This window comes from Aulonocara sp. 'chitande type north' Nkhata Bay, linkage group LG17 (assembly GCF_057382095.1).
Source record: "Aulonocara sp. 'chitande type north' Nkhata Bay isolate Kocher_YH1m ecotype deep benthic linkage group LG17, A_spYH_male_GT1.1, whole genome shotgun sequence".
NCBI lineage: Eukaryota > Metazoa > Chordata > Actinopteri > Cichliformes > Cichlidae > Aulonocara > Aulonocara sp. 'chitande type north' Nkhata Bay.
In genome coordinates, this window is record NC_141360.1 from 17,936,481 (window position 1) to 17,949,553 (window position 13,073).

General features: G+C 41.3%; 2 protein-coding genes across 3 annotated transcripts; both read right to left on the reverse strand.

Moving 5' to 3' along the window:
• Positions 1 to 1,288: 1,288 nt before the first annotated feature.
• On the reverse strand, positions 1,289 to 5,498 carry LOC147309904 (uncharacterized). Of its 2 annotated transcripts, none has more exons than XM_086269208.1 (4): positions 5,323 to 5,498; positions 5,195 to 5,248; positions 2,937 to 3,026; positions 1,289 to 1,964 (listed from the first exon to the last, which is right to left on the reverse strand). In XM_086269208.1, exons 1-4 carry the CDS (start codon positions 5,496 to 5,498, stop codon positions 1,832 to 1,834), a joined length of 453 nt encoding a protein of 150 aa, XP_086125334.1. In that variant the 3' UTR covers positions 1,289 to 1,831. The 2 variants fall into 2 exon arrangements, with proteins under 2 accessions (XP_086125334.1, XP_086125336.1); XM_086269210.1 differs by having other exon boundaries at positions 2,937 to 3,023; positions 5,323 to 5,452.
• Positions 5,499 to 10,984: 5,486 nt separating this feature from the next.
• Positions 10,985 to 12,927, reverse strand: atp6v1f (ATPase H+ transporting V1 subunit F). The gene is made up of 2 exons (XM_086269690.1): positions 12,698 to 12,927; positions 10,985 to 11,415 (listed from the first exon to the last, which is right to left on the reverse strand). Exons 1-2 carry the CDS (start codon positions 12,853 to 12,855, stop codon positions 11,214 to 11,216), a joined length of 360 nt encoding a protein of 119 aa, XP_086125816.1. The 5' UTR covers positions 12,856 to 12,927; the 3' UTR covers positions 10,985 to 11,213.
• Positions 12,928 to 13,073: the final 146 nt, after the last annotated feature.

The following is a 13,073-nucleotide window of genomic DNA, read 5'->3' on the forward strand; positions in this document are numbered from 1 at the left end:
CTAACACGGTCACTACTCATGAATGACAAAGCTCATATCTGACCTCTTGACTCCTGTAACGTGGCCGACTGTACCAGCAAACACTCCCATTAAACTACATTTATTCCACTCTCGGACTGGAAAGTCCTTCCTAATGAGTGATTTAAATACCAAAAATGATCCTGATTATGTTTCTAACTGAATCCCAGGTAAATTTCTCTCTGCTGCTGTCTGCTCGCCCTGTGTGGGTGGGATTTAAGCAGTCTTGTGTAGTAAGCCTGACCCCGACCCACATGAACGTTACTCAGACGTTTCCAGTCAGGTGCTGGAGTGAGTGATAATTAAAGTTTAATTAATCTCCACACACTCTGCTCATCTGGTTTTTAAAGCTTACTCTGCCTTCATCATCCTCATCATGATTGCACCAGCTGCTCCTCCTCCCGTACTTCTGATAGCTCCTTCAGACAATTGTCCAATCAGCAGTGACTCAGTCTTTCTGAGGAGCTGCAGCTGCAGATGCTCACAGAATACAGGAAAACACATCTCTGTGTCAGCAAAATCAATACTGATTAATACTGATAATCTGATGGGCTGTGTGTGGTACAGTCCACAGTTCAGATTGTGACAGTAGAATCACAAAGTGGACTCTCACACTGATGTTTCTACTGTTCCTGTGCTGCCACCTCCAGGACAAACACGTTCTTACACCCAGAGGTGCCGCTATTGCTTAATTTTGAACCAGCTTTATTAACAAACCTCAGTCAAAACGGAAGAAACAAACCCTCTGATGAACTCCAGCAAGGAAACCGAAATAAAAAGAAAACATAATGAAATGTGAATAAATGAAATGAAAGATGTTCTTCTTTGTTTTTGTGCTTAGTCAACATAACACACACTCAGATATAACAGTCTGCACTTCAGACTGTATATCAAAGATGGTTAGTGTCTTGGAACCTGGACAGGAAGCTGAGATGTTCTTAGGGACACTCAGAGAAGTTTAACTGCCAGGATGAAAAATTCTTTTAAATCCCAAATTTGTGACAAGTCAGAAAACCTTAATGTGTTTTTATCATTGACCCGTGATACACGCAGCTTTTATATCACAGCCACGCATCACAGTGATTGTCCAGAAGGGCTTCAAGCTACACTTTTAATAATCAATCATAGACTGTAAATAAAGATTGATGTAGGTAATGTCCAGCACAGGCCAACTCCTCTGCTATAGAAGTGTAGTTGACCTTTGACCTCTGACTTTTACCTGTAGTCAGTTTTGTACATGCAGGGAGAGTCAAACTTTATTTAATACTTTATTGGAAACAGATTTTCTTTACATGGACACATTTCAGACTGTCACATTTACAGGTAGGCATTTTGCACATGCTCAGTGTGACTCCGACCAGCTCCACAGAAACACCAACAAACTTTGTTAATTAATAGCTTTGTTTAATTTCTGTCTCTGATGTCAGAGACACAAACTGACACGTAAAAGGCGACAGGAAAACTTCAAGTGATCAGCGACAGGCCCCTTCAAAATAAAAGTATAAGATGTAAATACATACTGGGAGGAGCTGAAAGTCATCGAGTCTCTGTCAATCATGTGCTGGACCATGTGACCACAGTTGGACTCAAACAGGTGAGACTGAAGATGGTTCTCTTTGGTTTCCACCTGTGGTGGCGTGCAGCTCTGTCACTGGATGTTTGTTGGTAAGATGGATCTTGAGAATTGTAGTTAACTTCTTTGCATCCTCAGATGTGTGAAGGTTAGGTTTTCTTGTGTTTTTCTCTCAGACAGGTGAGTGTGAGGTGGAGCTGATGATGATGAAGATGATAAAGTAGTAACAGGTGCCTCCCTTCACTTTTTCCCAGGACCAAAGGGGTCTGCGGTGGCGTCGCCAGCCTTCTCCTCTCCACCCTGCAATCTGTCAACTAGGTTCGCTGTCCCACAGGTGGCCAGGACACACCCAGCACCTGTGGCCCCACGAATCCTAAGAAAGGCACAGGTAATTGATTAACTGATTGATTAATTATCTAGGAACACCTTTAATAATTATTGATACTTATTTAGACTCTTTCTTTTTGATTGATCTTTCTGAGTTGTACTTCAGTGACTTCTTCCAAATAATCAGCGTGTCTTTCAGATCCCACACTGCCTGTCTCTCTGTCTGTTTTTCTTTCTGTTTGTTTGCCTGTTTGTCTTTCCGTATGTTTGTTTATCTGTTCACCTGTCTGTCTTTTTCTTTTGTCTGTTTGGTTTTCTGTTTTAGTGTTTGGCTGTCTGTCTGTGTTTGCATTCTGTCCATCTGCCTGTCTTTCTGCTTGTCTGCTTGTTGCTCTGTCTGTTTTGTCATCTATTTTTTTGTCTGTCTGCTTGGTAGCTTGTCTGTCTGTCTGCCTGTCTTCTGTTTGTCTATCTGTATGTTTGTTTATCTGTCTGCCTGCCTGTCTGTCTTTTTCTCTTGTCTGTTTTGTAATCTGCCTGCCTGCCTGTTTGTTTGTCTTTTTCAGTTGGCTGCTTAATTTTCTGTTTAGGTGTTTGGTTGTCTGTTTGTCTTCTTTTTGTCCATTTGTCTGTCTGTCTGTCTGTTTGTCTTTTGGTCTGTCAATGTGTCTGTTTGTTTGTTTGTTTTTCTGTTTGTCTGTCTGCCTCCCTGTTGTGACTTTGTGTCTGACTCTCAGGTAATTTTTGAAAACAAAAAACATCAGCAGGCTCTCTCCCTACTTCTGATGGTGTTTTCTCGGCCAATCAGACCATGTGGTGACAGATACATACACTGATTCTGGCTTCCTGAAACACAGACAGAGAGCACCTGTTCAGACCTGAGTGGGCTGCAGGTGAGTGAGTGTGTCAGAGTCTTACAGGTGATCCAGAGGAAGAATCAGTCTTGAATACAAGCAGAGGCCCTCTGAACTGGATTCACACCTAATACTTGATTTAGGTGCAACCTGAGGTTACTCACAAAAGCGTGGGGGTGCTGTTCCTCATGTGGGTTCCCATGTTTTTTACTGTGTTGTTCCGCACAGCAATCTCAGTGAACCCCTCTGCACTGCTGTGAAAAATAAAACTTTAAACAATCTGATCCTCATTAAAGTTTTCACACAGAGTTGAAACAGCTTCACAGGTGTGACTTTTTTTTAGCCTCGAGTCTGAAACAGGAAATAGACTGGCTACATCAGGGGTGTCAAACTCAAATACACAAAATTCAAATCTGGAACAAAGTCGCGGGCTAACGTTAATATTTATTGAAAAAAAAATCTTCCTCCAGATATGAGAATGAATCTTTTCTTATGGACTCAAACAAGTTTTGCTGAAAAACTGAATATGGAACAAGCAAAGCTTAATACTAAACAATATATATATTAGCTGTTTAATACCAGTAGGCCAGCTCTAATAGTAATTTGGTATGGCTTCGCGGGCCAAATGTAATTAGGCTCCGGGCCAAATTTGGCCCGCGGGCCAGAGTTTGACACCTATGGGCTACATCATCTTCAACACAAATCCTCTCTTACTGAGGAGGTGATAAACAAGTGGATGTTCCACTGACCGCTCACAGCGATCATTGTAACACAATTAAATATAAGTAAACATTTAGAAACATCGTGTGACAACTCAGTCGTTCAACAGGACGTCCGCTTTATTCCCACTTAATTCCAGTGTATTTGTGGATTATTCTCTGAGACCCTTGATGCTCCGGTGCGAATTGATATTTTTATCACATGAACACTAATAACACACATAACACATGAAACTAATGACTAGTTAACATATTGATCATCACAAGTTTAAATGGTTACTCAGAAAGTAACTCAGTAGGTTCACTCAAACTATAGTTACTTTTCCCAAAAAGTTGATTCTGTTCATCTCAATGTATGTTCGTGTTGGTTCTCAGTCTTCCAGGTCATGGTAACCTAAGAAGCTTGGAAAGAAAAGAACTGGACTTCTTTAAGCTTCACCTCTCATCCGAAAAGCTTCTTCAGTTCTAAGACCAAATAGTGGAAAGTCCCAGGTATTTAAGCCCTGATAAAGACCCACACCTTTGTGATGAGGCAAGGTCTCAATATAATAGTAATAGTTGGTCAATGACCCTCTTAAGGGACAACCCCCGATGGAGCTTAAATACCTGGACTCACCACCATTTCGTGTTTCCAGGCTCCTTTCAGTGATTCATTGGGATGTAGTGTTTTCAGTGGGAGAAACATTTCGTCACTTAAAGTTTGGCTCTCATCATCCACTGGGTGTCATCAGGACACTACAACATAGAGCAAACACCATCCCACAGACACAGTGGCCAGCATCTAAAGAAAACTCCAGGCGATCCAGGAGAGAAGACGCAAAACTGCTGCCTAAGCAAAAACCCTAGTAATCTCTTTTGTGTCAGGAGTAGCGGAACAGCTGAGACACATTTTCTCCAACCACCATGTCTGTGTGGCTTTCAAACCCAAAACCCGCTGCGCAAAAAAATGGTTCCGCAAGGATCCGGTCCCCCAACACAAACAGTGTAACATAGTGTACACTCTTGAGTGCGCACAAGCCATTTACGTGAAAAGGGAAAGACCATCTCTGTATCGAGGAGGGGGCCTAAACGTACATCTTTCACAATCTTACAATGTTGTAATTGCAGCCATTCCCCACCTCTTTGTGAATGGCACTCATGGCCATTAACCAATAATCAAGAAACTGGCGTCACAGCTCATTGTTAGTCTGTGGTGCTGGTTTCAGTCATTAAGGCAAATGTACTGTTTATAAGGTTAGAAATCTGCAGTCAGCTGAGACTGAAAAGGACACTTGGGTGAGTGATGAAGTGTTTCTCCCACTAAAAAGGCTACGTCCAAATAAACAGAATCAACTTTTCCTTACTAGGATGATTGAGCATGCATCAAGACAGTTACTTTTGTATCTGTCAGAGTTTCACACCTGAAGATCAGTCAAAAAGATTTAATGAACTGATGATCAGTGAGCTGAATGATTGGAAATTATTAGTAAACATGTTGATTCATCATTGATCATTTAACAATCAATCAGCAGGTCGATTGGTACACATTTACTCCACCAAGTAATCTGATTTCTTTACAACAAACATGTGAAATGAGTAAAGAGAAGAAGAAGACTGGGAGTTTATCTGGATGTAGTTTAGCAAGATGACATGTTCATACCTGATGTTACTTCAAAGTTCTAACAAGCTGGTGCAGGAATACCCAGAGTTTCTGTCAGACTCACCTGGTGTTGTTGTGATCGGCCAGATGAGGATTTGACATGTTCACATTTTCACGTCTGTGGAAAGAACAGAAAACATCTCTGTAATCAGCACACACAAACAGGAAGTCCAGCTGACACCTGTACCTTACCTGAGACGTCCACATGGAGAAGGAAGAGGTGTCACCAAAACAAAGACCACCATCATCATTATCATCACCATCATCCTCTGGAGTGGAGCAGAGAGAGTCGTCATCCTCATCAGAGAGAGTGACATTGAAGGCATCATGCTGCCTTTTAAACCTGCTCTTTGTTTACACAGAAACATGTCAGTGTCGCCTGAAGGTCGGCTGAAGGCCAGCTGAAGGCCGACGGGAGTGATGAGTCGTTTCACTATTTACAGTGGGTTTTATCAGCAGCTCGACCTCGGCGCTGTTTGTTCTTCACGGGGAAGAGATCATTGGTTCACACGCAGTGATCTCACTGCGATGTCATCAGTTCTCAGTGTCTGTGGGAAACATCATTAAACATTTGAGTCACCTGCAGGTGCGAACTCAGGTGTTTTTATGTTAACCGCTAGCTTCCTGTGAAGTCACTGTGAGGTAAGAGATATTCCTGTGTGTGTGATAAGGCTCCGCCTCCTCACAAGTCACCTGCAGTAATTCCTGCTGTGAGAACAGGTTCATCAGCTATTTGATGAACACCTCTGTCCCACTAAGTCACATGCTGACTTCCTGTCATACTGTGCAAGTCAACCTGCTAAAATGTTTCAACTAGTAAAGGGTCTTAATGGATGCTCAGTCATCCTGGTAAGTAAATCCCAAAAGGTTTGTTCTGTTCATCTGAACGTTTTCAGTGGGAGAAACATTTCGTCACTCATCCAAGTGATTTCTTCAGTCTCAGCTGACTGCACGTTTCCCCAACATTATAAAAAGTACATTTGCACAATGACTGAAACCAGCCCACTGAAAGAACAATGGGCTGTGAGGCCAGTTTCTTGATCATCAATATGCAAATTGTCATGATCATTGATCAAAGACCACTGATCAATTGCAATGAGTACTATTCACAGAGAGTTGGGGAATGGCTGCAATCACAACATCATAAGATGGTGAAAGATGTACCCTTAGGCCCCCTCCTCGATTCAGAGATGGTCTTTCCCTTTTCATGTAAATGGCCTCCTTGACTCTCCAGTCAAACCAGCGTTCCTCCCTGTCCAGGATGTTACGTCCTCATCATTGAAAGAGTGTCCACTGGCCTGTAGGTGTAAAAAGACTGCGGAGTCTTGGCCTGACAAGTTAGCTCTTTTTTTTGTTGTTGTGCCATCCGCCTCACCAGAGGTTGTTTGGCTTCACCAATGAATAAATCATGGCAATCAAGCTGGCACTTAACAGTGTACACTATATTACTCTGTTTGTGTCGGGGGACCTGATCCTTGAGGTGGACCAATTTTTGGCGTATTGTGTTTTGGGGTTTAAAAGCCACAGAGCCTGAGGTAGTAAAGGGTTAAAATACTCCATGGCACACAGACCTCGCTGTGTTTGTGTTTCCTGTTTTATATTCAGATCACAGTGCTGAACTTTGGGAAAACATCTGCAAGGGAAGGTCATGTTCCAGCCCCCAAGGAGATGTTTGTTTGGTCACCCCGTCACCCTGTGACAGGAAGCAGTTTATGTCGAACGTGAGTGCAATGTTATCAATAAGTAAATGGACTGATGCTTATATAGTGCTTTTCTACTCTCCCAGAGTACTCAAAGCCCTCTATACAACATACCACATTCACCCAAGAACCCTTTTTTCTAAGCTTTTAGTGCTTCCTAGCTATCATACACTGATGGATGCATCAGAGAGCAGCTTGAGGTTAGTATCTTGCCCAAGGATACTTGGCATCCAGACTGGAGGAGCCAGGGATCGAACCACTAATCTTCCAATCAGTAGATGACCCAGTGTTGCCAACTCCTCAGTAAGGAAAATCGCTATTGGTTGTCCTAAAAGTCGCTAGAAGTCGCTAAATGACGTCATCGCCTAATTTGCAGAATTGGTCATGCTAATCTAATTGTAACCTATGTTGTTGGAGAGAGAAATAACATCGTGGAAGAGACAAAGTGAGTAAAAAACGTCCTAAATGCATTTAGAGTTTATTTAGAACTACAAATTAAATTTCTTTCTCAACAAGCAGTGGGTCCTGTAACGCAGTTAGTTCTTCTTTTACTCTTATGCTGTTTTGTGGATCACAAGGTTTAAAACTACTTATAAACACACACACACACAAAGTAACTCCACCAGAGCGCCTATTTCGGGTCACTTTTGCCGGTCCAAGCCCGGGTAAAGGAGCAGGGTTGGAATTGTGACATTAAAAAAAACAATAATTGCTAAAAGAAATTTAATTTGTAGTTCTAAATAAACTCTAAATGCATTTGGGACGTTTTTTACTCACTTTATGTCTCTTCCACGATGTTATTTCTCTCTCCAACAACATAGGTTACAATTAGATTAGCATGACCAATTATGCAAATTAGGCGATGACGTCATTTAGCGACTTCTAGCGACTTTTAGGACAACCAATAGCGATTTTCCTTACTGAGGAGTTGGCAACACTGAGCAGACAGAGGAGAACTGAAGTTCGACCAGGTACCAAAGCAAATCATCCGTACTGTACAAATAATGTAAATATGACGGTGTATCACGAAAGATTGATGTCAAACTGATCACTTGACCCATATTAGTTACTTGCTCTTCGAGTGAATCAACAAATGGCGAAATGAAAAGCCGAACAACAACAATGCTGTTTCTTTAGAGAGTCTTAGCTTACGTGTGTGTTTATTTCATATTTTCAGTTGTTTCCCTCCACGGCTAAATAAATCGGTTTCAGTAATGCACTGATATACAAGAATGGACATAAGGGGCTTCTTTCAAAGAAAAAACTCTGGTGGTATTTTATATATTATGCTTTGTATGTTGTTCAGTATATTTCTATGCAAAACAAGAGGAATTTCAATACACAGCAGTATATTCACAGTTGAAACCAGATATTTACATACACTTTATGGAAAACACAAGAACATTTTTTTACTGTACAACATCAATTTAGAGTAAACTTGTTTTGGTTAAATAAATATTGAAATATATTTTGAATTAGTTAAATGTCAGAATAAAGAGAGAGAGATCTGTCTATTTATTATCACTTTCATCAAATTTAGGAGCACATGTACACTAAGTTTATTGTTAATTAATAAGAAAACTCCAGACGATTCCATTGTGAGCTGAAGAAGCTTCTGATAGGTTAGTAGAGTCCATGTGAGTAAATTGGTGGCACAGCTGTGGATGCATATAAGGCAAAACACAGAGCCTGTTTCTTTGACATGGGAAAATCAAGAGATGTCAACCAAAACACCTGGAAAAGAATTGTGGAGCTCCATAAATGTGGCTCAATTTTGCATACAATTTGGTGCCATTTACAATTAAGAAATACAGATAGTTTCTCTCTTTACTCTTAAAGTTAACAAATGTGTTTTTATATTTATCAATCTAAAAAATAAACATTTAGTCTGATTTGATGTTACAATTAAAAAAGTGTTTTTATCTGAAGAGTATGTAAATATGTGGTTTCAACTGTATATTTGATGATTGTCAGCACAAAGAGGGAGAGAGAGGAACAGAGAGGGAGAGAGAGGAGAATGGGGACAGAACAGAGATGAACAAGAGCAGGTGAGACACACATGTTAGTCAAATGGTTGTTTACCAAAAGTATCACCGTATCATAGGTCCTCATGTATCTCGTACCTAGTGTTTCTTTTTAGGTTTGTTATTTTTCAAATTTTACATTTATTACGTTATGCAGGCTTGTTTGCACAACAAAGCTAAATAATTATATAAACTTTTCTCAATCTAAATAGTGGACTTTGGTAGAATTAAAAAATAAGTGTAGTGCAGGTCTATGATGATTTTTAGTGCTACTATCATCTAGTTTTGATTCTTGTTCTGTCTTGGTTAAATCCCAAGTAGTCCTGATTTTGAACTGTCGTAGTCCTGTTTTAATTCTGGATCAGTTCTGGGTCTGGTTGAATTGGGGTTTAGTCCACGTGTCTTGATACAGCCCTGACCTTGTTCTGCCTTGCTGCTTAATTAAAAACCTAGCTTAAGGTGTCCTGCATATGTGATATATATTTTTTTCCTATATGAAGTCATTCTTTTTTTAACAAAACTCAAAACAGAGCCTATTAATCTTTCAGTCATTTCTACCCCCCCAAAAAATAAATAAAAAAATCCCACATGCATACTACCCTTTTGGGCTAAGCCCCGGGTGTTTCAAATGCCTGGCTCCGCCTCTGCCCCATCCCATAAGCGTGCAGACTTTCAGGTTAATGTGGACTCGCTCTGAGGCTGACGATACAAAGACACTGAAGCACACGGAGAGTTCACAGACACGTGTGTGATCGATCAGCAGGACTTCAGGTTTATGATTTATTGATTGTTAAAGTCTGATGTGATGAACACAGAGCAGCTTCACTCTGATAAAAATATAGTTTTCAGGATTTTAGCTCTAGCGCATCAAAAGCAACAAAAACACAGTTTCAAAGTGATGACGATATCCCATTGTCCTTACCCTCACCTGTGGTCATTAGTTCTGGGGAGTAGCCAAAAGAATAAGGTTGCAGGTACAGGCAGCAGCAATGAGCTTCCTCTGAAGGGTGGCCGTGCTGTTCCTAGAGAAAGGGTGAGGATTTCAGTCATTTGAGAGGGGCTTAGAGTACTGCCGCTACTTCTCCACATTGAAAGGAGGTAGCTGAGGTCCTTCGATATCTGACCATGGCACCTCCTGCATTTGGATGAGGTCCCAAGGCAGACCCAGGACAGGCTGGAAAGTGTGTTAAATCTACTGAACAATACTTTTCACCTATTTTCATTTACAACATTTTTTTCTGACAGAAATGAGATAACTAAATAAAAAGTAATGCACAAGGACAAAAACTGTGACAAAATGTATCAACAATACGAGATCCAATCAGACGTTTTAGGTTGTGAAGAATCTCGCAACCAGTTTGGAAGTGATCCAGTCAGATGTAACTTCCTTGTACAGTAAGGTTAGATGAACACATCTGATCTGAAATGGTGCCGCTAGCTCGCCGTTTGTCATGAAAACACCTAGGAGGAACAGAAGAGCAGACATGGTGCTTTGTGAGAACTTATTGAATCAGCTCTGCTGTAACGTTGGGATATTTACTCAACTAGAGAAATTAAGATGAATAATCACAACTGGTTGGGAAATGCCTCACTTGCCTCCGGATTAGCTGGTGGAAGAGGTTGGCAGAAAATGAACTATCATAAACAGCATCAAACATCTGGCTTACTCACACCTGTCTGCTGATTAGCTCATTTCTCCTCCTCCATTGTGAGGCTCAGGTGGATAACAGGGAGCTTTATTATGAAAATCCCATCAAAGACTTCCTGTTAGCTTCATTAAGCTCAGACCAAGCAAATTTTATCCTCAAGTTCTTGAATGACCTCTGGCCTTTGTGTAAGTTATTTGGGAATTTCTCAGGTCGTGACCCCTGCTGCAGCTCACAGATGTTCTGAGTTGTGGGTTCATGGATCCTGGTGTTTAGGCCAGGGTGTCTTGAAAGTTACTGAAGGACCTCCACACAGACACCAGGAGGACAAAAATACACAGAATTCCGGATGGCGCTGTGAGGAGTTTGTCTGCTGCTGACTGACACTGCCCATTTCTGCTGGTGTTTAAACCTTAAAGCTCATCACACCTGAGGCTGGAAACAAGGAGTAGACGTGTGTGCATCCATCAAATTAAACAAAAAATAACTTTAAACAACAAGTTTATTTATTCATTTATTCGCACATCTGTTCACGTTTTTAAGTTAACACATCTGGAACAAACACCTAGGAGGAGGGGCAGGTCACATGACTCAATCAGGTTTGGTCTAAAAACGATCACATGGGCATACATCACTTCCTGGAAATAAAAGTAAACATCACAGCACAAACACATCAGGACAAATCTGTGAACCGCATCAGCGCAACTCGCTGTCTATCGGAAGTCTTCGGCAGAGAACATGCCCTTGGCACGGCGCAGGATGGAGTCCTTGGACGCATCGTACGGGTGCTCTTTGGACGGGATCTCCAGCACGGCCGGGATCGACTGCATGTGGGCATCAATGGCGTGCCGGATCATCTCAGCGATGAACTGATTTATCAGGATGATACCAATGTCGTTACGTGCCAGGAAGCTCCTGCAGAGGAGAAGAAAAAGAATAGCCCCGTCAGGCTGCCACGCCAAAGTCCAGTCACAATTTAACATCCTCAGAACCCGAGAAGAACCAGTGGAGGTGTAACAGGAAGTAAATGAAGGCGTGGTGTTTCTGAGAGTCTCGGAGGACTAACATTTCTCTCTGGTCTGTTTGTTACTGCTGAGCTTAACACAGGAAGTCAGACAATTCAAATTATTGTCAATTTAACATCATCCGTCTCTAACGGTGGGTTACAGAGGTTTAGATGTAAAGGATATTCGCAGATGAGCAGATGAGTTTGTAGAGAACACAGGAATTCCTAATCTGAAACATCTCTGTAAGAGCTGGTCTGTTTTAAGATATCAAAAACATTTCCAAACTCAACAGTGATCATTGAAATCAGCTGATTTTTGAATGGAGTCTGGTGTGTGTCACACAGCACATGAGGCCATCAAGGAAAATTTCAGGAATACAACCCCAAAGCACCAGACCAACTTCTCTGAAACTAACTGATAAATGCAAGTCAACAATTAAACAAAAGGAAAAAATGTGTGAAGCAATCATAAAAGATTATATATTATAAAATATCATAATTAATATAAAGTATTTAAATTTTTGCTGATATTAAATCCTTCATTGAAAATGCTGATTTCATACAGATTTAATAAAAAGCTCTGGTTCTTCAATAGAGTCCGGTGTGAGAGCTAACATGCTACATTTACAAAGATCGCGATTATTTATGTGCAGTTTTAATGAAGTCAGAAAGACTGAATAACTATTAAAATACAATGATTTCTGAAATCAGGTTCAGGAATCCACAGAAACAGACTGAAGTCTTTTCTAATTTTACGGCATTTAACAGGTTAAGTTCATTTCATGGAGATTAGCTGAGAGCTGGATTAATATATTGATCGGCTGATCAATCCATTACACTCTATCCGAGATCATCTAAGGGCTGAAAACTCAGGATGCTGGATGTAGTTACAGACTGGGCCCAAATACACCAGAATCCATTCTTATTTTCATCAAAAAAAAGCAGCCGGCCTCCTGTCCTACAACCAGTGTTTTTGAAGTCACCGAGGGGTTAATACGGTTCCAGGCTGGTGCCGTCCGAATTATAATAAAACCGATCTGACTTTTGACCCACGAGGACCACCGAGACCTTCGGTCAGGTGACACTGACAGAAACACGTGAAAGGAGCGTTAAATCGGCTGATTTTTTAACACATTTTGGTGTGTGTGTGTGTGTGTGTGTGTGTGTGTGTGTGTGTGGAGTCCATCTTACTTGAAAGTCTCCTCGATCTCGGTGATGCTTGTGTCCTTCTCCACCACCAGGAAGTTCGGTTTCCGGTTCTTGTTCAGTTCTCCGATCCCGCCGAGCAAGAAGCCCGTGCACGTGTCCTCGTCTCCGATCACGGCGATCAGTTTCCCGCGGCCGGCCATCACGGAGATGCAGGTGAGATTCCCGGAGAGAAACACTCAGCTTCACGGGACACGTCATGTGAGGGATCAGCTGACCTGCACTTCCGCTTCAATATGGCGCCCCCTATAGAAATTAAAAAAATATGAACATCACTCGTTTATTTATGTGTTTTATTTTATTTTCATCTTTATCGGGCAACAATGAGGTCATATTTAGACAGCAACGTCCTCGACATTAA